Source organism: Etheostoma spectabile, unplaced genomic scaffold (assembly GCF_008692095.1).
Source record: "Etheostoma spectabile isolate EspeVRDwgs_2016 unplaced genomic scaffold, UIUC_Espe_1.0 scaffold517, whole genome shotgun sequence".
In the NCBI taxonomy this organism is placed as follows: Eukaryota; Metazoa; Chordata; class Actinopteri; order Perciformes; family Percidae; genus Etheostoma; species Etheostoma spectabile.
This window is the reverse complement of record NW_022605625.1, coordinates 130,256-156,549: the sequence shown is the minus strand read 5'-3', so window position 1 is coordinate 156,549 and position 26,294 is coordinate 130,256. Positions and strand designations below refer to the sequence as shown.

At 46.5% G+C, this 26,294-nt stretch overlaps 1 protein-coding gene across 1 annotated transcript in view; it reads right to left on the bottom strand.

Moving 5' to 3' along the window:
- The window catches only part of LOC116686864 (voltage-dependent calcium channel subunit alpha-2/delta-4), a 158,488-nt gene that overhangs the window by 60,128 nt on the left and 72,066 nt on the right, over positions 1–26,294 (bottom strand). The window contains exon 28 of the mRNA XM_032511910.1: positions 23,956–24,017. Coding sequence (XP_032367801.1) covers positions 23,956–24,017 — 62 coding nt within the window. The remainder of the gene's footprint in view (positions 1–23,955; positions 24,018–26,294) is intronic.

Genomic DNA, 26,294 nt, shown 5'->3' with positions numbered 1-26,294 from the left:
AAGGTCTCAGGGATAGATAGGAAAGCTCCAAGAGTTCATCATAGTCTTTGGTTTGTTCTGTCATGCTTCCTCTTTCATCCTACCCACATCTGCTCCATGATGTTCATGTCTGGGATCTGGGCCCTGCCTGGACCATGGATCTTCTTCGCTCTTGAGGAATTTGAAGTGGCGATGAGTATGCGAGAGCACGTACCCCATCACACACACACACAGGTCATTTGTGCCTATGCTATCTTTAGGTATGGAACACCGAAGCCCAGCACTGTAGCGCTAGATCGTATAGCTGGGATTTGATGAAATAGCACGACTATGTTGACACATTCGAACCTGCAAGTATCTCTCAGCGTACAGGCCCCATTTATCTAGTGGCGTCAAGCACAAGACGCAGTGACGATTTTCCAGTAGGCCGTACCATTAACTGTACACAGTTTTTTCTGAACGATGCGTTTGGGTGAATCAGGCAATGAGCGAGGAAACAGCGTAGTAAGTAGAGTGAGAAAGGCTTTCTGCGAACGCATATGTATAATTACTCTAGAGGATCATCCTGCCATCATGTATGTGTTCCCGTATTTTGAGCCGGAAGAGACTAGAGGAACTAGCTGTGCGTGGTAATAACGAGTTCAACAGGTTACATGACATCAATCTGACATGAAAGCGAAATCCACCCTGAAATCATCGTGAAACCATCCTGTGTCAGATCACATAAAAATGACAGCATTTTTCTGGTGCGCTTGTCGAATATGTTTAGGAAAACATTAGGCAGGAGGGTAAGAAACACCAATCTCAAAAAAAGTGGTATAACCCATACTGTAGGCATAGTCGTTTTTAGACTTTAATGTAGAGATGTTAAATTTAGCAACTGGTTGACTACATATCCACTGGCAAGTTAAAGAAATAAGCTCGCAATGAGTCAACCAGCTTAAACATACGTGCTAAAACGCTGATACGCAATTGTGCTATCAATATTTCAATTTTAAAGGTGAGATAGTAATACAGGTGAGTCACTGACTGGGTCAAGGTAAAGGGAGTACTTCAATGAGGGGGGAGAGTTGTTCATCCTTGTCCATCTCTATTGTCTCGCGCCCTTGCCTTGTCCTCTACCCATTGACAAAACAAGTTGAGATAATAGGGGGCAAGGATCTCCAAAAAAGAACAATAGGGGAATGTGTCATAAAGTAATTCATTTTCTACAGGTTATATGATAAACAGAAATAGTTCAAAAAAACTAATTTTTGAAAGTAGAATACATATTGTACATACATTTACGGCTGTCCTTGGACATATGTCGTATCGCCCAGCGAACACTGAATAGCTTTATTGACGTGGAGAAAGTTAGATAATGTTTCTGTTGTGGTATGTTAGTCTTTCAGTATTTATAGCAGTGCATGTGACCAATAGGAGGGACTCAGAGGATGGACAGCAACAATGAATGATTGTTGAGGACTACATCCAGATGGTGGGCCAACCAAAGGAACTCGATGTTACTGCAGCATGAATGAAACAAACATTCACCCAAGACACCCTCTGTCTCCATGTGGACCTCGTTAGCAGGCTGGGACCCGTCGAGCAGGCTTGTGGACCTGGTCTCTCGTGCGTCTTCTCATATCGCTCGCATTTTTGTTTAATAGAGTATCCTGCTGCTCGAGTCGAAGAGGACGGCGGGCGTCTCCTTCTTTATGGGCACAGGATTGTGTACAGACAGCGGTTTAGCAGCACCGCTTGGGTGGGGCATGGTGTGTGGGTTTGGGGTGGTGGGACTTGGGTAGCTGGTCGTTTGCTGACGCGCTTGCGTCCGTTCTGATAGTTACATGCATAAGTGAGGCTCTGCTTCGCTGAGATCCTCGCTGTTGGATACCCAGGCAAATCTATCTCCACTATCACACTCTCTCCCTCTCGTCTCTGGTCTCTAATCTCAAGGCCTGCGGGTACAACACCCCCTCCTCCACCGTAGTTTCAAATCATGACAAGCAGAGGCCTGCCATCTTAAGTCACTCAGAGCTGTCATCACACAAACACGCACACGCACGGATCGCAAAACACTGCTCGATGTCCTTTGTTACACGCATTGGAGATGCAGAATCCGGAACTTGGAGCGAAGATACAAGATAGTGACCTAGTGTAAAGATCACTGGTAAGTTGTTTTGTAGCAACGACGCCCAGCAAAGGTTGCACTGTAAGCTATATCTCCAAAAGAGACCTCCGATAATAAGAATGATTGTGCCAGTGTGACCACATGATGGTCTATGACACCCTTTTGTTGTATCTAGGAATCCGAAGACTGAGGCCCTTAGGTCCCGGGTCTGAGTTCATGGCAGTTTGAGAACGTCCAGGACTGAAGCGTCCAGGCTACCTGGACTGAGTGCTGATTTTGGACGTTTGAGCATGTTGGCATATCAGACTGAGAGCAAGTGAATGCTTCAAGATAAAGAGTCCTTTTACGTAAGTTCGGTACAAAATAGCAAAAACTTTGTGGGATTGTTATGCCTCATTAATAAGCAGCTGTGATTATTTGTTCCCAAGTCTACTTATCTCGGTGTAGGTCCTAACCTCACGCGTGCACGTTAATATGCCTTTGAGCTGTTCATGTAAAGCAGGCTTCCCTAATGAGTGTTTGTGTGTGATCGCTCTAAAGCTCCTTAAAAGGAGGATGGATACAATTGGTTTTCCTCCGTCTTCATAAACAGATTTATTCTTATCTTGATTGCCTAACTGAAGCATAATTCCAGTATAGTCAATGCGGGAGTTTTTGTTGTATAGACAATAAAAAAAAGCCAAGTACAGTAGAGATGAAGAAGCTTTTAGCAGCCGAGGACCCTAGCTGTCGCCCCATCCACTCTAACATAATAAATTCCACTTTATATAATAGATAGATATAACTATTACTTCTGATCAGTCACAGTAAGATATTGATGTGAGATACATCTACAATTTTTGTGTCAAATTCACCTGTTGCTGCCTCACTAGCAGGACCAACTTTTACAAGCAGATCCTAGCGGATATTCTTGGACCAGGGAGAGGCGACTAAAATCAAGTTGTATGATGGCAAAACAGTGCCACATTGTCTTACTTATATGGACTAGTGTAAAGATGTGTGTGAAACACAGTAGGAACATCTAAGGGTGCGAAAGCATATGCAGATAACAAACCTGCATTCCCCCGAGCTGCTGGTTATTCATGGATGCATACTACTCTGTCAGAGGCACCGTAAGAGGTCTGTGGTGGCTTTTCTATTTACAGCTGGTTGGCTTCAGTTTGTGTAGCTTGCATTGATCTTGATCAAAGTTACACACAGACCCATTATGTTACATACATTTAAAGGTGTGGAAAGGTCCCTGTAGAGGTCTATTGGTTTTAGTGCAGGATACCCAGATGCTTGTTCTCGTACAGTAAGGCTGCGGCGAGAGACCAGTCACCACGATAATGCAAACCGAGAGGTTGTGGAGAGCGAATAAGCAGGAGGCGGTGAGGCAGAACTGGTCCAGCCCTGTGTGCAATCAGCTCAGTCAAGTGGTTAAAAGTCAGCAAATTGAAATCGGAAATAAACCAGGTCTAGGTACTGTGTGTGAAGGTCGTGTGGTTGCTCTCTCCATGTATAATGAATCTAGTCGATATGTTTCATTCTGGAGATCAATTACAGAGGTTTATGCCATTGGTATAGCGCCCCATTATGTAAGAAATGCTGTCCCATTGGTCATGGTGAAATATCTAAAGCCCAATTTAAATGTGGACAGCGTCAGTTTTCACTATTGTCAAATGGAATGATTACACAGTATATGATGATCGAGTAGATGCTAAAAAAGCAATCATTGAAATTTCTTCTTTACAGTGTGTGAAAACACTCTGCCTGACTGCATCTGTTTCCCATGATTCGACAATCGCGAGTGTCATAGTCAGTTATTATCGTGAATCCATCTGGTCTAGCCGTTCACCCTTCTATGAGAACAGTTAGTTGTAAATGAAACCACGTAAATGACACCAGACAGTTGAAAAACCAGTTCCCTGACTGCTTTTAAACTTGCTCGCGTGCACATTTCAGCCAATAGCTGTACCCGTGCTTGTCTAGTCCCTCGTAATGGTCTATAATTGTTGTTATTGCCCTGGCCTCAGCTGTTAGAATACTGGGTTGGTCAGATGATCTCATGAAGGTATTACCAGCTTACTCTATTCTCTCGTCGTCTCTGCCGTCCTCTGGGCCAAACAACATGACTACTGATGCTCCTTGCCCTGAGAAAACCACTGTGATAGCAGGCATGGTCAAATGCCTGTTTATTGAGGTACCTCGTGAGCCATTAAGATCATAGGGACTACTTAGTCGTATTTATATTGTAAGATGAATGCCCACTAGCCTACGAAATGTTTGGTATTTGGATATTGTTCATCCCAGTAGTTTAAGCCATTGACTAGAGGATAATCGTTGCTCCAATGCAGGTAGGAAATGGTATGTGTATAAGGTCAATGCTAGTCTACAGCAACGCTACAGCCGGTGCTTGTAAGAATACGTCAAGACAGGTTGTGGTCGTTGTAGCAATTATGAGCTGCCCCACCACAGCAAACAACCAATTTACGCAAAATTAGTAGGCGATGTGGAATTTGTCCATGTGTGTGTTGGTGTGGGGGTAATGCGTGCACTTTTGTCGTTGTGCTTTTGAATTGAACTTAACAGGATTTGTAATTGGAACCTGAGTGTGTAGTGTGTTGTTGAATGACTTCTCTTGCTCGGCTTCTGTGGTGTATCAGACTGAATAGTGTTGCCTCTGAGACAGGCCCTTCCCAGCAGTCCTCAGCTAGTGAGGAAACTGTGGGGGCCCAACACACACACAGACCACACACACAGGACAATGACACTACACACACGACACCGACACACACACAACACCACACACACACCACGACTACGACACACTACATGCACACACTCTATAAGTATATTTATTGCAGTAATGATACTCTAATTTACATGCAGATTAATCACATGAATCTTCTAAGCCATCAGGTAAGGCGCATGCAAGGGTCACTGCTGAAATGCGTCCCCTATTTGTTGTGCAAAACAGGAGATGGAATTAAATGGTGACGAGCTTGGCCATCAGTATATCACGTTGGTATTATTACAGTAACTCACAATCGCCTGAAACAAATAACTGACCACCTATAGCCTTTTGCTACATGGTCAGTCTCAGCTTTTACCGCTCAAGTAGGATGTGAAATGAATAGACCTCATTCCCACATATTGCAGGTGTGTGCACAGCGAGGATGTCTCCTCTTAGCATAAGAGCCCTTAATGATAAACAACGGCCCTGTGTCTTTCTGTGGAGGAACCAGTTGTATGGTCATGTGAACGTTGGTGAAAAGGGAGGTGCTGGAGGCAGTGATGTATACTCAGTCCCCTTTTCCTAATCCTGCCTCCCTCCCTCTCAGCTGTTAATATTGCTTTTATTATGCTGCCGTGCGTGGGGGGACCATGCTCTTTTGGGCGTCTCCTCCACTCTCAGCGTGAATCCTGCCAGGGTTGGAACATAAGATTCTACCGAGATGGCAGCAGGTCCACCCCACATTCCACTTTGCATCCAGACACAGAGAACAGCTGCGATAATTCCAGCTGCTGAATCCGTGTGAATGTGTGTGTGTGTGTATGGTAGTGTGGTAAATGGATTGGTCTGTGTCTTTAGACCCGGCCCGGTGATGAAGGTGGAGAGTATGATCTGTTTTTAAAGATGTCTGGATTGTGAATAATTACCCATTACCCCCACCCCTCCCGTCATTTGAAGGGCATATTTAATTTACCAAGAAGAGGGAGAGGGCTTGTATGTGTGTGGCATGTGTGTGTATTTGTGCATGTTCTCTTGGTGGGGGTCCACATAATCTGCTGAAGAGTGTCTCCTATTTCCCGCTCAATAGAAAGAATTACTCCGTGCGTACTCTCTCACTATGCCTCTCTTTCTCTCTCTCCGACCCCCGTTGAGAGAGTCAGCTGTCCACAGTGTCACTTATTCCCATCCCTTAATGGAGATAGGTAGTTGCCGCACTGCGCCAACGCGCCTGTAAACCATGTCGATAACCATTCCATGTATGCATCCTGTTAACATAAAGGCACGAAACTACAGTAGAGGGCCAGGGGGGGATCTGGCCTGTGAGCTGGAGCATCGCTAGCTTGGGTAAGTCAGTCTCGAAACTTCACCTTTCTATCTTCTCCACGACTTACACCTGCCCGTAACCACCTACCGCCAAATCAATATCCCAGTCCCACTGGCTTCAGAAGCAGGTCATCGGGAGCTGGCTGATGGAGCAATAGAAGCAACCAAAGCCTTTGTTGCAGTGGTCAGGTAACACAGCCGAGACAGTCCATTGTGGGAGTTCCACGACTTTAAGACCTTAAGAGTCTGTGGCATGGGTACCATCTTAATTTCGTATGCAGCTTAGCTAAAACACTCTTCAAATACAACTATGTGTGATGATGCGGAGATTCACTTAGTTTTTAGGTCCACAGTTTGGTATAATGAACAATATTGTTAACTGATGATGGTGCTAGACATGAAAGTCGTTTTTACAAATAATACAACTGGGGAAATGTCTGTACAAATGTCATTGGCAATCAATCCATGGTTAAGTTGTCAAAGACATTTCATTTAAAAAAACCAAATAGTCATGTTCATGTGGAACTGGAGGAAAGAAAAGCCAGACATTAGTCTCACTCTTTGGCGGCGGAATGTACGACATGCACAAATATATGGTCAATCCGTCCATACTCATCAGTGGGGCCGAGACGGTGGGCCAAAACCCACTGAATCCTTAGAGCCATGAAAATTATAAGCAAAGGGATGCTAACCTGTGCACATCAATGGTAGTCACGGAGTTCGAAGCTAGCCACTAGAACAAGATAGGTATGTACCTGAATGAGATAATTGCTTTTGCTTTGATGGAACTCTATACATTGGCGTTTGTATTTTTTAAATGAAGTCTGTCAGAATTAGACGCTAATAGGTTAGATAAAGATACCACCGGTGGGCTTGTGTTTTATTCTTTCACATCTTTTATCCCATGATGTCTACCACACTCCTGCCCACATAGCTCCTCGCTCTCGGATTCCCATTTCCTTGCCCCCGTCCCATATTCTAAGAACCTCCTCTCTTTCTCTCTCCTGATGGCAGGTTCCGCTGGCATCTCGACGCGTCATGATCAAAGCAGCGGGAAAGCTCCAAGGATGGAATATGGCGTGCTGTGTAACACCCCGCAAGACGAAGCTCCTACCCCCACCACTTATTGGGCTCTGTATAAATTAAGCATCCCCACCTTCACCGTGGAACTGCAAGCATCACAATGTTCCAGATCAGGCATATCTATAGAATAACACTACCTACCCTGATGATTGGTTGGAGCAGCACACGCGCTGGCTCACGGCTTGGTTGAGCGAGGGTTTGGCCGCAAGCGTGCCGTGTGAGACTAGGGGAAGAGAATGGAGAATAAAGCTGGTTAAGAGCGCGTGGGACGACATTGTCCCAGTCCAGTGTAGTCGCACATGGAAAGAAACCTCAACCCTTTCCAACAGAGCACAGCTTGACATTTGACAAAAGAAGTGGTTTTTGCTGAAAGACAGTGTGAATTGTGTTGGAAGATGCCATACAGCTTACGTACATAAATTGTCATGAGTGTGCGTCTGTGTCTGATCATAACGAGCTGTCTAGAAATGTACACACCCTACGATAGGTTAGAGTGTAGGCTTAGTAATGAAAGAATTATAATGACTGTGTAGGAACAGTAATGGTGTAAATGCCATCCCACTCTAGCAGGCTTTGACAGCAACACAGCTCGATCTGGGAGTGTGAATTTCTTTCTATTAACATGGTTTCTGAGTCCTGTATTGAGCTAAATATACGTTTCCAGGCCCACGTGTCGAATCCCACTACACTACTGCTAGGGCACTAGCCAAAATTGCTGCGACGAAGTTGAGAGGTGTTGAGATGGAGCGAGAACGCCCTCTGCTTATTGGTGTAAGTCATGTACGCGCATGTCCCACAGTTGGCCTCAGATACAGCACCTAACGGACGACCGATACAACTGAGATATGCACTCCAGTTTCGGCACTAGTTTCCTATTAATCCGGCACGTATATCATGTAAACAGTACACAACTTACTGTAGTAACACATTTAGTCGCTAAGATAAAAGAGTTAATACCAGTTATTTAATTACTACGTCAAATTTAGACGCTAAACAGAGAAGACAACATGGAGTGCCAGGTTGTGAAAAAACATACCAGTGTCTTTAGTATAATTCATCAGGACCCAGTATCGATCACCATGACATCTCAATGGACGTTCATCACAATTTGCAGAGCATCCAGAGCTAAATGTCAATTTCTATAGTTCCCTGTCAGAAATGCTTAAACTGGGCCAAATATATCACAAAAGTTTTGGAATTTTGGATTGACAGTTTTGAACAAAATAATTGCGTCTGCTACTCGTTGGAAACTGTGTAACTTAAGGAACAAATTTGAAGCTTGCTTGTTAACTGTATTATCCTAGCTTCTATACATTTCAGATGGATTAAGTTTGCTGACTTATACTTGACTGTCCTACTATAGGAAACCTAAAGTTACCTAGTTCTCTACACATTAGTTTTTTTGTTTTTAAACACCTGTTTTGAGCTTATGAAATGTGAGTATTGTTTATGATTAAAACTACCCAACATGATATACAGTAGCCACCCACAATTGTAGCGGTTTAAACGGTAAATTGGGAACCTAACACACATTGACCATACCATAGTCCGCAGCATAATCATACTGGATCCGCGCACCTACCGGCGTTAAATAATAATACTCATGGAGCATTAAGTCACAGGATCACGTCACAGGGCCACACTAAGTACTTTGAGTGTCACTGCATTCACTACCTAATCGATTGTAGCTAAAATCCTTTTAAACTGCCGACTACTTCGTGATGATTTCATGGTATGGAAAGAGAAGAAGCCTTCCATAAATGGTGGGAGACAACATTCAAAGAACTACTGTATGCCCTGATGGATTATTATACAATAAAAAAAAAAAAATACGCTTTAGATTGTTTTTCTCTTTTGATCTTTAATACACTTACATTAACTCACATGCGGTTGCTTACAACTGTAACATTATTTACTACAAAGGGAGCTACAGGTCCAAGTGTGTGGATAATGGATGTGCTCTGATGGATCTACTCGGGCGGACAGAGTGTGGTGTACCCTGATATCTTATGTCTGGGCCACAGTGCCTCTCTGCCATGCTACTGCTTTATGTATTGGCAGTGACACATGGCAGGGGCTAGGTGTAGAAGGTCAATGGTTCTGCCAGAGAGAGGCAAGTAAGAGAACCTCTGGATCATAAAATGCCTGCATTCTCTGAGGCCCAGATGAGAGGTGGTCAGTGTGATCTCGCTCTGGGGATTTGATTTGGACTAGCACACACGGTCTAACTGGGGAGGTCATAATTGTGTGGCGACGCAAGGAATCAAGCCTAGGCAAGTTTATGCTTAATGTGGAGTTGCTAGAAGAGAAGAAAGATGTGGGTAGTATTTGTTTTTTCCTGCCACTAGAGTCGGCAAGAATGCACAGAGCCATCAGCACTGCACAGGTTGTCTCTGCTCTGTTTCTGCTACCAATGGTAGCTGATTATAATCTGTGATTGCCTGTGAGCACGAGCTTTGTTCCTGTGTCGCCTGACGTGTTACCAAACTACAAGTCGATATGTCAAGAAATGCTTTGGTTTGTGTCGTTACTGTTTAATGTGTGATGTGATGTCATGTGTGGTGGTTGTCGTGTGTGATACAACCTTGTGTGTGTGTGTGTGTTGTATGCTGGTGTGTAGGGACTGTGTAGTGTGTGAGTGTGTGACTGAGAGAGACCATTCAGATGAGAGAGCCCGATCCTTTCATAATTGATTACTGTTAAAAGAATATTTTTAGGTATTGGGCATTGGTCTGTTGAACTCTGCTTTGCTGCCTGTTGGATGGGTACCCAGGCTGAACAGAGGTGGGCCTGCTGAAACATGCCAGACCTCTGATTGAGAAGCTACTCTACCTTTCCCATGTGCAAAACTCTTGGGGAGTGGCTTCCCGTCTCAGCAATGACTGGAAGGCAGCTTGCTGTCTTCCCAGCGCCCATCTTCATTACTGGCTGACTGGAGTATTGATTGTAAAGACTGTCATTTTTTTCTTCGGTGAAAGAGCGGACTCACACTTGGGAAACTGAGCTCTCACGTGTACAGTCTGTCTGTTCATACTGTGTATGTTTGAAGCAGTATCGCTGTGTAATGGGTTTAACTCGGTAGTGTTGCAGTGAATTGGACATATAGTAAGACTACATGAGAAGTATTTAGTAAGATGCACTACGTCCAGAGGAGCACTCAGGCACTAAACAGGAGGAGCAGAATGAATGTGTGGCGTTTTTAATTTGACTAGCTTCCTTGGTGTTAAGAAAATGGCTTGGTCATGAAAATTGCGCGGTCTTCATCGTGGTTCCAAGTTATATTCCATCTATCACTATCCGGTATCGGTCCTGGGGCAGCTCCAGTAGGGGGGACCCCAAACTCCCTTTCAAGAGCCACATCAACCAGTCCAAACGGGAGATCCCGAGGCGTCTCCAGGCCAGGTTGGAGATATAATCCCTCACCTCGCCTGGGTCTTACCCGAGGCCTCTCGCTACCAGCTGGATGTCGTCGGAACACTGCTCACTAGGGAGGCGCCAGAGGCATCCTTATCCAGAGCATGAATCCGACCTCAACTGGTTCCGTTTCGATGATAGAGGAACATGCCCGCTCTAATCATACCGAGTTCACACCCCTTTTTCTGAGGATGCCCTGAGCATTGATTCACATTGCTATCTCTAAGGAGACACAGCCCCCCCCAAATCAGGACACGACCTTTTTAGCATTCGGATCAGGAGATATATGGGATCATTCATTAAATAGTGCCCCCATGAAAAGTGGAAGAAGATAGATTTAAAGAGCAGCCGTTTTTAATTCTTGTTTTTAGAGTTATTTCTTCTGTTTATTGGATTTTAGGGAATGTCGAGGGCCATCTTAAGGGTCCCCCTCATTATCTCCTCACAGGGGTGTTAGTCCCAATTCACCCAATCAGGACACAATCCTGAATGGATCATACTAGTGCTCCATTACATGTTGCTGGAAGTTGCCAGCCGTTTTGACGCAAATTTTCCCCTGACCACAGGGTTGTAATCTGGCATCTCCAACTGTATCCTGGTCTGCTCATAAAGGGCAGAGTGGATTTGATGTGGCATGACTTGTGGATAATAGGGCAAACTGATTGGTGTGGTTTGCATGTACAGCAAGAAGACGTATAGATATAGGCACAGAGCAGTACACAGCAAATATGATCCGCTTTGATGGTTGTCAAGGGGAATAGCCCTGCTTTACAGTGGCTTCACGAAGCTTCAAGCGTTGATAACATACTTTCTAGGGTGGCTGAAATGATGTGTCGACGACTTAGATGTGATCGTGGTGGAATGGGGAAGGGAGATGTCCTGGGATGCCTCCCGCGTATGTGTGGTGCTGTGTTGTAGTGTGTGTCGATGCACGTTGTAGATCAGGGGGACTGCTGAGCAGCCACATATGGTTATACAGCATGAGGGGTGCTTTAGGGCCTGAGCCACAAACATGATCTTAATGAAGAACTGTTTATCAGATCGTGGAGTGAATCTGAATATCCAAAAATAACGGCGTCCAGTGCTGTCCTTTCATGTAGTTGTCCGCAGTTAAACATTTCTCTCATAAAGAGGCGTTTAGGGAGATTGGTATTGCCCCACACCAAGGGATGTTTTTGATGAGATGGTGTGTAGTGATCGTTTTTAACAACTTTTGGTGTTTTCAAGGGCCCACAGTCAGTGGTCCTGGATCTGTCAGCTGCCGTAGCGCTGGAACATAAGGAGAAAATGATCATGTGTGTGTTTGTGTGGTGTGTGTGTGTGTGTGTGTGTGTGGTGTGTGCTGTGTGTGTGTGATTCTCTGATATGTATGCATGATTAGGATCGATGTTTGTCTCTTTAAGCCTCTAGGTTGTGTGTGACTGTGATAATAGCACTAGTGCAGGAAACACAGTGCAGCAGGAATCCCCGTCTTCCACTATTGGGCACAGGCCCTAAGGCGCTGGCTCTTCAGCATTTTGTGTGTTCTCTGGGGAGTAATCAGGTAATTGAATCATAGGACAGGTAATGATTTCTGTGCCAAGCTCACTGGCAAATGAAAAGCTGGCAAAAAGCATCCGTCTCACCAACAACAGCCTGGGAGTAAAAGACAAGGGAGAGTAATTAAAAGGGGATCTGGGAGGGATAGGATGGCTAAATAAAAAGGCCCTGAACCCGAAAAAACCTTTAGGAAGCGAGTTTTTTTGGCACTCCACTTTTGAGTCAGTATAGCGTTAGCAAGAGAGGCAGGTGTTCCAAATGTTTCATGACAACAAACCCTTGATGCAGGGACAGACTGCAGATGATACAGGGCTGCATTCCTAGGTGATGTCAGAAGCGATTCCTAGGTAGCGTAAGCATGGAAAAACACAGTTCCTCTTCCACCACAACGCTCCCATGGGCTCGCCCGTAGGAGTATCGCATACGAAGCAAGACTAGGCTGAGAAAATAGTATATCAGTTACGGCATGGCGCAGTCCTGTGAGTTAGGAGACATTAATGGTCATGTGTTTGGCTTGTAGTTTTTCCTTGGGTTCATGCACCGTCTGGGGTTGAAAAAGTCGATCTCAGCAGACTGCCGGCAGTGACATCTACGTGCGTGATTGAACATTCAGGCAGTGAGTTCTTTACCGCCCACTGCCGAGCATACTTGATCGCCATTGACTGGCTTTCATTGGTGTCATTCTAAGGTTTCGTATCTGTCTGTGCACGTGAGTGAAGATCATATCTTAGTATAGTAGCACCTCCATTGTCTGTGCAGTTGCCTGGATTATGAACAGGGAAGTAACCCACGCACAAAACTTGAAGGATAATATTGATCAACAGTGTCAAAGGTGTACTAGGTAAGGTGTTTTCATAGTTCGTTAAAATTACCCCCCTCAGCACCCTCAGCAGTTGTGATGCTGCTGCTGCTTCTGGGGCCTGTGGAGAGGCAAAGGAGAAGGAGGAGCCTCTCCAGCGTGTGTAGCTCACGTGGAAAGAAAGGGCAGTATGTGTGTTCCCGTTTGTCTGCCGCGTTAATTGCATCGCCGTCTAATCCAGAAGATCTAGTTCCCCTCACGGCGATCCCTCATTTCATTTTTGGATCTTTGAGATGTTGAGTGTGTGCCCAGGCCTCTTTTTCTAATCTCCGCTTTACACCTCAACTCCCTTACCTCAGCTCCCTATTTTCCTCAACACCCTCACCATGCACAGAAGGGTATGCGTCTTGTGGGGAGACTTGAGAACCTCCCTACAGGATGACATGGACACTTATTGGGATCCAGGATAAAGCTAGATGTGTGATGATGAAATCTAAGTCTAGCATGAAACTCGGGGGCCATGGTTGAGTACCTAATCAGTTGTTGAAAGGAAATAAGATGAACAAAAATAACATGTTGACCGCGCTAAATCTGATTTAGAGAAACGATAATGCTCCAAGCCCTCAACTTTCAGTGCCCTACGAGGGGGAGGGATCATCAAACATGCCGACACGGCCTGCTAAAGCCTCAGTCCATGCTAACATACTTCAGAACAGGGCAAAGTAGCAATTGAGTACACCCATCCCACACCCCCACCCCACCCCTCGCCGATCCCATTTGTTTCTATGTGTCAATGGAGGAGTGGATATAAAGGTAAATCAGGAAGGGACATTAGACCATGGAGCATAGTGATCACGAGGAATGGAGGCTGTTAGAGAGGGCTAAATGAGTGAGCAGAGAGGAAAAAAAAACAAAAAAAAGGGTAAGCTAAACTGAGCTAAACATGGGGCCAAGGGATAGTGTGAAAGACCCGGACACAGTTTGCAGATATGTCATTGAAACGTATCGCACTATTTCATTCCAGTCTTAGAAATCCCTAGCATTAAAGTCACACTTCCGGCTGAACTGGAAATTACTTAGTCTCGGCTGCATCCTCACGATTGGTCAGTAATCGTTGAAGGGAGTGAGGCCGGGTGAAAAGAGAAGGACACAGACCCATTAAAGATAGGAGAGATTACAGGAGAAAGAGGACAGGCCACAGACAGGAGATTGAAATTAATATTGAATTTGACAAGATATGAGAACACCGAATAGGCTCCAAGGAAGCAGACTGACGGGGCGTCCCGTGAGCCAGCATTGACCTTGTCATTCGTGGGGGGGGTTTAAGGAGCTGGTCAAGCCAGATCATCATGAAAGTGTAGAGGACCTTTCATGTTTGCAGCATTACCTATCATTTAACTACATCTAGAGCTATAAAAGTGGAAAATGAACCAGAACACTGAAACTACGAAGAGACCCTTATGGATGAGCTCTTTCTAACCAAATTTACTTAGGATCTATCAGTTTGTCTTTCGCATGTGAGAGGTCCTACCATATTAATGAGGCCTGCTGTGACAAGTGGATACCGTGAAGATTGATAGAAGCCAATGTGTGAGCAGTCTAAGATTACACATAGCTACACAGCTAAGGCTCATTAATAGTGAGCCTAATTTACGCATGCCTAGAATGAACTTGTAGAACCCATTAGACAGTACGTTCTTATTCTATACAGGAGGCTTGATTGGTCCCACTTGGGTGTTATTACTGTTCACACAGAACAGAGGTAGGCGGTTGATACGCTGGCTTACTAAGGGCAAACTTTCAAAGGACACACAGACGTCCCGAGCCGAATGCTTTATTATAAAGGGAACCTTTGTTAACATATTTGGCATTAATCCTCAGAACTGTTATTAACACATCTTTCCAGGGTAATCCTAATTTGAATAAATCACTATTGCGAACATCCAATGCAACAGACGACATAGTTGTAAAAGATGACAATGAATTTCTATCAGGCGGGGCAGGAAGACAGTTCAACGCAGTTAGCTTTGGGTGAGCCGTAGAGACGTCATTCAAATACAAAGCGGCATGTTGTTACTTGAAACCCGTCTCTATTCTCCCCATCCTTATGCTCTCCACCACGTGTGCTGGGATTCGACAGTGTGGGCCAACAGGTTGACTTTTTAGCCCTTTCCCCCGTTGGTGAGGGTGTACTACCACAATGTTTGTAGAAAGACTTCTTAAGCACAGGTCAAAGGAGTCTGATTGAATCTAATTTTGTTAATTTTTTTTTTTTTGGGACAAATGCGGTACCAAATCCGCTGGTCTATCTGCAGACAATAGCTGAGCGGGCGTGTTTAATATCTGCTTGAGGGCTAGAGCTAAATGCGTAACGTCAGCATTTCTAGAAGCAGTTAGCACAACCATGCATGGTGTTCGCTAAAAATGATTGCATAACGGAGAATATGTTGATCTTTATGAATGTGTGGTTATCCCAAGATCGGATCACCATTGTGGTTTTTTGGCCATGTTTAATAAGTGCTATATATATAGCACATTATACAAAAAGCATTGGAACAACATTCTTTTTTGTTATTTTCGGGGATTTTCCTTGTATGTTAGCACGTAGGTGGACAGTGGATAGACACAGGACAGTAGATGATGACGAGGGGCAGGATAGCCAGAGGCTTCCCCACCTCTCGGTCCACCAGTTCACTCCAACGAGGAGCCCCCTTTGTGAGAGGATGGACCAGATGCACCTGCAGCTGCCGTAAGAAGGTACGCCAAGCAGCGCGCCGCAGGCTGCTGGACTCAAACCCGGGCCGCGCTGTGGGACCACTGGGGCTCGACAAACTGAAAATGGACCTGCCTGATGGAGCAAAGAACAATATAACTGAAATTAAATCGCAATTCGTCTACTAACACAAAAACTATAGCATTAATATATGCTTATAAAATCATATGTTGAGTTCTAAATTGAGGAAACGAAAGCATTACCATTTGCACCAGAAATAGTTACTATCCAAGTAGGTGTGAAAGAGTGTAAGTACATTGCTAAAGGGCTCTAAACGGCTAGCTACAAGATCCCAAAAGAGGATCCTATGTCGTATGAAGAACGCAAGCCTAGCAATAATGGAACAGGCACATGGCTTGCATTGTTACAGCTTAATTTATACAAACTACATAGAAATGATGATACGTCATAATCCTTTCTTTCTATTAAACTCAATCAGTGGTTATATTTTTCAGATGGCTCGCAAAAGGAAACTCTCATCAGTCCCTTTCCAGCTCCGTTGCCGATTCTTATGGTCTTCGTGTTGTTTTGGCTAATTCAGTCACCGAGTGGAGCCACGAGTCACATCCACCTCATACCACGGGTCACTTAACGTAATTAACCATCGTAACATCGGGGGTGACGCAGCGGGAGTGTCGTACAGATGTAGTAGGCATATGCGTCTATGCACACGTCCCTCTGAGGCCGTCGGTATCCGAGAGTAATGTTATAACAACAATGCTCCTAGACAATGCCCTCCCCGTGTCGTGTCTGTCCATAAGATGTGAGCTTCCCCCGTGGTACCCACTGTGTATTTGTTGCATCCATGAACACGAGACCATCTGCCCTCATTTGCCTACTGGTAGGCTAGTCACAGTAAAATTGCAGACATAATGACTAACCAATGGAAACATATAGTTCTCCCAGAACCTGTCCACCCGAAGGATACGTGTGCCAGCTTGAATCTGGTCCCCTGCCAGCCTATAAATGCCGCTACAGGATTGCAATCGCCTCAGGAACCGGATTGTGCAGTACTCCCAAATTTTTGCCCCACGGACCCGTCCCCAGTGTCCTAAAACATAGGTTAATTAATATTAAATAGGTACACTACTCCATGAACAACCAGTGTTCCATTAGAACCTCTATTTTAGCAGGCTCACTTCCGCTATAGGTACGGGTATTCCCCTTCCAGTCTCCTTTGCATATGCCGTACGCCTAAGTAATAATCTCAGCATTCGGACCTGACAGTCGGATAATACTCACCAATACTATGACGCGTACCAGAATGCGCATCTCCCTTGCCACTAGGACACACACACACACACACACAAACACACACAAACAACCATTGTAATAGCCCTGTGGAGCGCTAAGGGTTCAGACCACTCCAATCATCATAAGAAAACAGGGATAGTGCGCTCCAGCAACCCTCTTCAGCACTCGAGGTTGCCACGAGCTGGGGCGGATGGTCATGTAAGCAAGTGTAGAGGTCCGATATGTCGATGTGTTGCCTTATTTACAAGATGTTGCAATTGCCTATACCAGGCCGTAGGTGACATCCACCATGCTATCACAGGGGAATATAACTGACCAATACCCCTTCAAGGTTTGTAGGTTCTCCTGTGGGATGCGCGCAGCATTCTCAAGGATCATGCGAGTTTGGACCGTGGACGACACCACTGATTTAGCGGGTATAGTCGTCTTAAGCACCCATTGCTCGAGTGAGCTCTCCCGCTCAGGCATTCTAGGTTGTCAGACTCCTCTTATCTTTGCAAACCGTTGTCAAAATCTGAGGGAAATCAACTGGACCATTTGGAAAAAAATAAAGTCCATGGCCACAACAATCTGCCCGAAAGTGCATCCCTGGTACTGGGGGCGAAGCTAGGCTAGGAGATCTACTGCTGTTTCCCTCAGCACTGGGTACTCGCGCTTCTTCCAATTTGATTATTTGTCACAAAAGGCGTATAAGCCAGGAACATGAGGGTTTGTACCGTAAGTCTCTCTCCGAACCGTGCCCTATGGGCCTGTTCCTTCTGTAAAGGCGTTACTTCATCCGAGCTGGATGCCCAGGCAGCAACAACACGTCACATCTCCCACTCGTCGAGCTGCGCCACGTAGGCTAACCCGGGATCGAATCACAGGGGCTACGTGGACCATGTCCAGCTCAGGACGCCCATCCTGACTCCACGAGCTGCGTCTGCTGATGGCTGGAATGTTGGAGAAGATCCAATGCACACAGACCGTACCGTAACATTGAACCACTGCGTAGAGTTCCAGGCTCTCTAGGTGAGCATGCTTCATCGTCCAGACTCCTGGATGTACACTCGAGGCCCCCAAGGTTCAGCAAAAGCTCCCAACTGTTTAGTGCGTACCCCTAAAATGGCCTTTTTTGTTGGTTTTGCTGTCCAATATTTACAACTGTGAAGTACCAAGAAAATATTTTCGACCTCAGGAACCATTCAGTTTCCTTAGTTTTTTCACATGATTGTAGGTGGGGCGGATGTTATTCGCATGTTTGCTCTTGTCATGTCCAGACCCTGCACATCTGTCGCACTAATATGAGGATAGCATGGTGTAGCCGATGTAGCTAGTAATGCTGAGGTAGCCAATCCTACCAAGTTGGATGGCATTTCACTACACGTGGCACATGCCTCCGCACGACCCGTATACACTTCTACCAATGGTCAGAGGACACTCTGGCTCGAGTAGTTCTGAAGTTAACGCTAGTGTAACCTTGTAGTGAAAGGCCTAATGCCATCCCAGACACGGACTGTAAAGCAGCGACTCGAGGTGAGGAAACCCGAAGATACTGCAGTGTAGGTCTCTAGGGACTGCTACATATGTACCTGCATCGTTGGCTAAACAAACAAGATTTCACAATATCTATTGTTCGGTCTGCGGGTTGGTTCGACGCCATGGTAGTTAGAGTGTATATTAGCACTTGTAGCATACGAGGTCTTGTGTTAATGCAAACATTGATCATGATTCCCCTAGTAATATCGTTGATCGTAGTGATCTGAATCTTAATATGCTGTACTTTGATACGAATCTAATAGTAGAATAGGTCCGAGAACGGAAGAGAAATAAGTAAAGACCCATGACGTCTCGGCGAGTAGGTAGTCCCTAGCCCAGACAACTCCCCACATGTAAATAAATCTTGATTAGAAATATATTTCAGCGGCGCTTCAGGTCAATTTGTACACAAGAGACGAGACTTTTGTCAGGGACTGTATAAGGAGTGTGGATATGTAACATATTAACATAGTAAAAGGAATTGTTATGGTAAACAGTAATATAATAATATAATAGTAATAATAATTTAAGCCGTTGTTATTGTGCAAAACAGATAATATTGTCCAGTTTAAAACTCACTAACTAAGTGTGTGTGTGTGTGTGTGTGTCAGACAGACACTTAGAGGGAGGAGTTATAAAGTTTGATGGCCACAGGCAGGAGTGACTTCCTGTGGCGCTCTGTGGTGCATTGTGGGAGAATGAGTCCTGCACTGAAAGTGCTCCTGTGTTTGAGCAGCAAGCCATGGATGGAGTGGGTGGGAGACATTGTCCAAGATGGCGTGTAGTTAGGACAGCGTCCTCCTCTCTGACACCCCCCACAGAGAGTCCACCTCCACCCCCCACAACGTCCTGCAGATCTCAGACCTCAGCCTCATCAGAAAGCAGAGACGGCTTCGGTAATTCCTGTAGAGGGCTTGAGTGTTGTTGGCCCAGTCCAGGCTATTGGCCAAATGCACTCCCAGGTATCTGTAGTCCTCCACCATGTCCCCACTGACCTCCTGGATGGAACCAGGGCTCACTGGTGCAGGAGGTTGTGAATCAGAGGCGACAGGTTGTGAATGACTGCGTAGATGATCGCACGGGCTCAAGTCAACAGCGAAGCCGTCCTGTGAAAGTGTCCCGTCACAGCTGTCGGCTCAGATTAATGTCACATCAACCTCTGCAGGACATCTGCACCCATTCATCCGCCGCTCTGCTTCACTCAACTGCAGGAGGCGCTCGCAAGGACACTGTGTGTGTGTGTGTGTGTGTGTGTGTGTGTGTGGGTTTGCCTGCCTCATGTAAAATCTGGAGCCACATTTTGGAGTCAAATGAATGTCGGAGGGAGGCTGTAAGGTTCATTACACATTAGGAAACAAAAGGGATTAATACGGAGTTTTCTTTCATTAAATCTTAAGAACTAGCGGAGTGAAATAAAAACAAGGTTCGTCCTGAGGAGGGCGCCAGACGCAAGATCAAGACTGTGCATAATCGTTAATGTGTTGGGGTTGATTTGAGGAAATCTCAAAGTCACTGGACTCAGAGTCACATCAGCATGTATTACAACGACATCTAGGTTTATGGTTTGTGAAGAGTCCCAAAAAAAAAGGAAAAAGTCCGGCTAGCGTGGTGGGTTAGTTCACGGCCCCAGTAGCTCACCAACAAGCCCCTCAAGTCCCTACATCATCAAACTTCCACGTCCAACTCCACCTACTTTGGCGTAAATTAACTCCACTGGTCCACTTTGAGGTTTTAACGGAGCACTACGCTGGACTTTGAGGGCTAAATGTAGCATGCTAACAACCAAACATCCCCATATTAACACCCTTTATTTAGAATTAGATTGTTGGCTGAAGCTCCGCTTTTAATTTGAAAGATTAGAAAAGAGGCCACGTTGATTAAATAATGAAAACTGTTCCAGAGCAGACTGGGAACCATTGACCTTTCCTTCTGTTAACGGGTCAAATCAAGCTGCTTTATGTGCACATTCCTCTTTAATCTTAATATGGAAAAAACAAGAGACTTAATGCACACAATTAATGGGTTCTGCTCCCTAATGAAGTAAAAGGAAGATTAAAAAAATGACCTCTGAATCCAGACGATTATTATTCACACTAGAGCCCGACCGATAAAGGATTTTAAGGCCTATAATTGGACCAAAAAACCACTAGCGGGCAGGGCCTGTCTGTGTGGAGTTTGCGAGTTCCCCCCATGTTTGTGTTAAGACGTGCATGCTGGGTAACTAGGACTGCAGTTTAAAATTAGCCGACTGGCTCACACTGGCGCATTTACAGAAATGTTGATTTATGTGCGATGTCCAAATCAAATAAATCAATCTTATAAAAAGAGAGTACCGTCAGGACATGTAGATAGATTGCAGGCATCCACTTCCCCACTCTCTCCCACATCTACTCCAACAGGGTGGAGAAGATGGACCAGTCCCTCAGGCCGTAGGTACTCCATGCCCAGACCTCCCTCAGGCCGTAGGTACTCCATGCCCAGACCTCCCTCAGGCCGTAGGTACTCCATGCCCAGAACCTCCTCAGGCCGTAGGTACTCCATGCCCAGACCATCCTCAGGCGTAGGTAAAGTCCTGCCCAGACCTCCAGGCGTAGAGGTACCATGCCCAGACCTCCCTCGGCCGTAGGTTACTCCATGCCCCGACCTCCCTCAGGCGTAGGTACATCCATGCCCAGACCTCCTAAGGCTGTAGGTACTCCATGCCCGAACCTCCCTCAGACCGTAGGTACTCAGCCCAGACTCCCTCAGGCCGAAGGTACTCCATGCCCAGACCTCCTCAGGCCGTAGGTAGTCCCTGCCCAGACCTCCCTAGGCCGTAGTGTACTCCATGCCCAGACCTCCCTCAAGGTGTAGGTTCCATGCCAGACCTCCCTAGGCGTGTAGTCTGCCCAGACCTCCCTCAGGCCGTAGGGTAGTCCATGCCCAGAACCTCCCCAGGCTGTAGGTAGTCCATTCCCAGACCTTCCCAGGCTGTAGGTATCCGTGCCCAGACACTCCCTCAGGCTGTAGGTAGGCCATGCCCAGACCTCCCTCAGGCCGTAGGTACTCCATGCCCAGACCTCCCTCAGGCTGTAGGTACTCCATGCCCAGACCTCCCTCAGGCCGTAGGTAGTCCATGCCCAGACCTCCCTCAGGCCGTAGGTAGTCCATGCCCAGACCTCCCTCAGGCTGTAGGTAGTCCATGCCCAGACCTCCCTCAGGCTGTAGGTACTCCATGCCCAGACCTCCCTCAGGCTGTAGGTAGTCCATGCCCAGACCTCCCTCAGGCCGTAGGTAGTCCATGCCCAGACCTCCCTCAGGCCGTAGGTACTCCATGCCCAGACCTCCCTCAGGCCGTAGGTAGTCCATGCCCAGACCTCCCTCAGGCCGTAGGTAGTCCATGCCCAGACCTCCTCAGGCGTAGGCTATCGTGCCCAGACCTCCCTCAGGCTGTAGGTACTCCGTGCCAGACCTCCCTCGGGCGTAGGTACCATGCCAGACCTCCCGCGGTAGGTTAGTCCATGCCCAGACCTCCTCAGGCCGTAGTAGGTAGTCCAGCCAGACCTCCCTCAGGCGTAGGTAGTCCATGCCCAGACCTCCTCAGGCTGTAGGTACTCCGTGCCCAGACTCCTACCTCAGGCCGTAGATAGTCCATGCCAGACCTCCCTCAGGCGTAGGATAGTATGCCCAGAACCCCCTCAGGCACGTAGGTAGTCCATGCCCGACCTCCCTCAGGCTGTAGGTACTCCGTGCCCAGATACCTCACGCAGCTGTATGTAGTCCATGCCCAGACCTCCCTCAGGCCGTAGGTACTCCATGCCCAGACCTCCCTCAGGCCGTAGGTACTCCATGCCCAGACCTCCCTCAGGCCGTAGGTAGTCCATGCCCAGACCTCCCTCAGACCGTAGGTACTCCATGCCCAGACCTCCCTCAGGCTGTAGGTAGTCCATGCCCAGACCTCCCTCAGGCTGTAGGTAGTCCATGCCCAGATGCAGGTCCAATCCACTCAGAAACTCTTTTATCCTAACTTCAATTTCCATTTCAAACAACTTGCCAGAACATAGTTAAACCTCATTTTCTCAGAAATCCCACCAACATCTCTCCATGAACGTCCCAGTTAGAGAGGAACATTAGAAACATTTCCTCTGTAGATCTTTACAATCCTTCCCTGAAAGAACCAAGCAGGCCGGCATGGTTGCACGAGCCACATTTTGCTCAGAATTTGCCATTTTCAGCGTGTAGTTGTGTTATTGAGAGTTTGAGAACGGCAACACACCGAGAGCAGAAGGTGAGAGAGAAGAAGGTCAGGCAGTTATTCCTGGAAGAATCCTGTATCTCCGTTGATCCAGACTGGGTTGGTCCTGAATCCCCTGCTGTACTTCACCGTGATACTCGTAGTAATAAACTGTAGTCTATCTCCACGACGTTCCACTTTTGGGATTGCTGCGGTGCCGCCAACAATTCCATCGGATGTCTTTCATTTAGGCCAGATGTCCGTCCCCGTCCTCTGTCTCTGTGTGGGCGCTCTAACCTGCGGAGGATTTCTGAGGACTATGGTTACCTGGTCCTCAGGTCTCTGCAGGGTAAATCCAGACAGCTAGCTAGACTATCTGTCCAATCTGAGGACTATGGTTACCTGGTCCTCAGTCTCTCCAGGGTAAATCCAGACAGGCTAGCTAGACTATCTGGTCAACTAGGTTATGGACATGGGTTCTGGTCTCAGGATTGGGTAATCCAGACAGCTAGCTAACTATCTGTCCAATCTGAGGACTATGGTTACTGGTGCCTCAGGTCTCGCAGGGTAAATCCAGACAGCTAGCTCTGACTATCTGTCCAATCTGAGGACTATGGTTACCTGGGCTCAGGTCTCTGCAGGGTAAATCCAGACAGCTAGCTAGACTATCTGTCCAATCTGAGGACTACGGTTACCTGGTCCTCAGGGTCCTCTGCAGGGTAAATCCAGACAGATAGCTAGACTATCTGTCCAATCTGAGACTATGGTGACCTGGTCCTAGATCTCTGCAGGGTAAATCCAGACAGTAGCTAGACTATCTGTCCATATGAGGACTATGGTTACCTGGTCCTAGGTTCTGCAGGGTAAATCCAGACAGTAGCTAGACTATCTGTCCAATCAGGAGTGTACTATTGTGTTACACTGGGTCCTCAGGTCTCTGGGCTGTTAATCGCAGCCAGTGCTGAGACATCCCTCGGAGGGACATAAATGTTATCTAAATTATATTGATTGTTGAGACATGGTGTAAATTCACGTGTGCTGAAAAAAGTAGTGTTTTTTTTACCCAGACATATAAAAAAAAAAATGTTTTAAAGCTGTAATTGTGATACAACAATACCTGAAAGGATCATACCGTCAGAATCTGGCACCTAGTTCTGGTGAATGTTAAAGGGTCAACGCCCTAAAAAAAAAAAAAAAAACATCATATGTGAGAGTGAGTTTCTCTGGTCACCTGTTTGGCGATGGCCCAGAACCTCTTCTCCAGCATTTCCAAGGACAGCTGCACCCCGATTGCTAAAAATAGAAACACAAACACCCGTTAAAGACAGACGTAGGACGCGGCGGACTCTGCAGAGCCCGACTGTTTGTTGGGGAAAGGAGGAGGAGGAGGAGGAGGAGGAGGAGGAGGAGGAGGACAGGAAATCAATGCGACCCCGGGTTCACCTCTGCCTGACGCTAATGACGGGGCGTAAACATCGATGAGGAGCGTGTGCTCCCTGCAGACGGGGTAAAGACACCTTCAGTGCCTCAGAGATCAGTCTGACCAGACCACACAGCATTCTGGGACGGTTTATTGGCGTTTCTTTCAACCAATCACACTCTCGTCTCGTGATTGGTTGAAAGAGACATCTCACTTCTTTACTATCTTTGTTGGGAGTCACACTTGTGGAATACCTGCAGAACAGGGACAGGAAGAAGAACAGGGACAGGAAGTAGAACAGGGACAGGATGTAGTTCTTCTGAGGAGATCATGGTCAACTAGTGTGTGTTGCAGCAGTGTTTTGCCATTGAGAACGAGCTAGCAGGCTAGCGCTGGCATGTGCTACGGTTAGTGTGTGTGTGCGCATGTTGCAGGGTGTATGCTTGCGTGTATGTCTGTGTGTGTGTGTGAGTGTGTGCATATGCGTGCCAGTGCATGCATTCAGTGAGTCGTGGTGTGTGGTGAGTGGCAAGTTTGTGTGTTGTGTGGTGTGGGTCGGTGTGTGGTGTGGGTGTTGGTGTGTGTTTCAGGGTGCTGGTGGTGTGGGTGTGGGTGTGTGAGTTGTGTGTTGTTGTGTGTGTGTGTGGGGGTGTGGTGGTGTCGTGTGGGGGGGTGTGTGTGTGCGGTGTGTGTGTTGTGGTGTTTCAGGGTGCGGGGTGTGTGTGGTGTGGGTGGTGTGTGTGTGCGGTGTTGTGCGGTGTGGTGTGTGTGTGTGTGGTGTGTGTGTGTTTAGGTGGTTGGTTGTGGTGTGTGTGTGTGTGTGTGGGGTGTGTGGTGTGGGGTGTGTGTGTGTGGGTGTGTGTGTTTGGGTGGTGGGGGTGTGGGTTGGTTTTCAGGGTGGGTGGTGTGTGTGTGCGGTGTGTGTGTGGTGTGTGTGTTCGGGTGTGTTGTGTTGTGGGGGTTGGGTGTGTCGTGTGTGTTGTGGGGGGTGTGTTTCAGGGGTGCGTTGTGTGTGTGGCGAGTGTGGTGTGGTGTGTGGGTTCAGGGTGAGGTGTGTCGTGTGTGTGGGGTGTGCGACTGGTGTGTGTGGTGTGTGTGTTTCAGGGTGCGGGTGTGTGTGTGTGTGTGTGTGTGTTTCAGGGTGCGGGTGTGTGTGTGTGTGTGTAGAACAGTTTTCATTATTGAAGTGACAACAACACTTGGAGATATTACATCGGTCTGAGAGGAAACGACCCCCGCCGGTCCTCTAACGCCGCGGCCGACTCAGGAGCCCCCCTGGGGCCCCCCCGGGTCCCCCCCGGGTCCCTCAGGGGCCATCAAGGGGCCCTCTGGCCCGGACCTCGCGGGCACACGCAGGTTTTTAATCTCTCCGGTATGGACTTTACTTTAAGAGTTCATGAACCTGGAATCAGGCCGGAGCAAGAAACCCAGTCGGGCTGAAACTGGATTTTTTGGGGTTTGGTTGAGTTTGACAGAAATGCAACGACAGATTATCTTCCAGTACGCATTCGGGACTAAAGCTGCGTGATGTTGAAAAATATTATATATATATATGTCGTTATCACAGATACTGAATCAGAAGTGTTATCGGTTCTGCTGCTCTCAGTGGTCTGATAAAACACAACAAATGATGAAAGGTCGAATTTTAAACAAATGATGTAAATATATATATATATATATATATATAATATATATATATAATATATATAATATAATAAATGTCGCAGCCTTTCGCGACGTGTTTATCGCGCCAGTTGAGCACAAAACATGAGATGTTGCTTGATAAGAAGTTTTTTTAATATCTTTTGTAACATAGTGACTACAGCCCGATATTATTGGCCGATATTAGGATATTATTCCCGATCTAGCGGCATTTACATGATTTTAAAACAATTGTCACTTTAATGACATTTTTGTGACTTTGTTCTGCATTTTTTCACATTTTTGTCACTTCATAATTTATTTTATTTTTTTACATTTGTTCACATTTTAGTCACTTTTATTGACATTTGTCTTTTTTGACAGTTCTTTAATCGATTATCTTTTTCTCCAAATGCTATAAAATTGACAAAAAACACCCAAATTCCATGAAAGTAGTGAACTGATTATGTGTTTACCTTGTGAGGAGCGTTGTTGGGAACCGTCCTCGT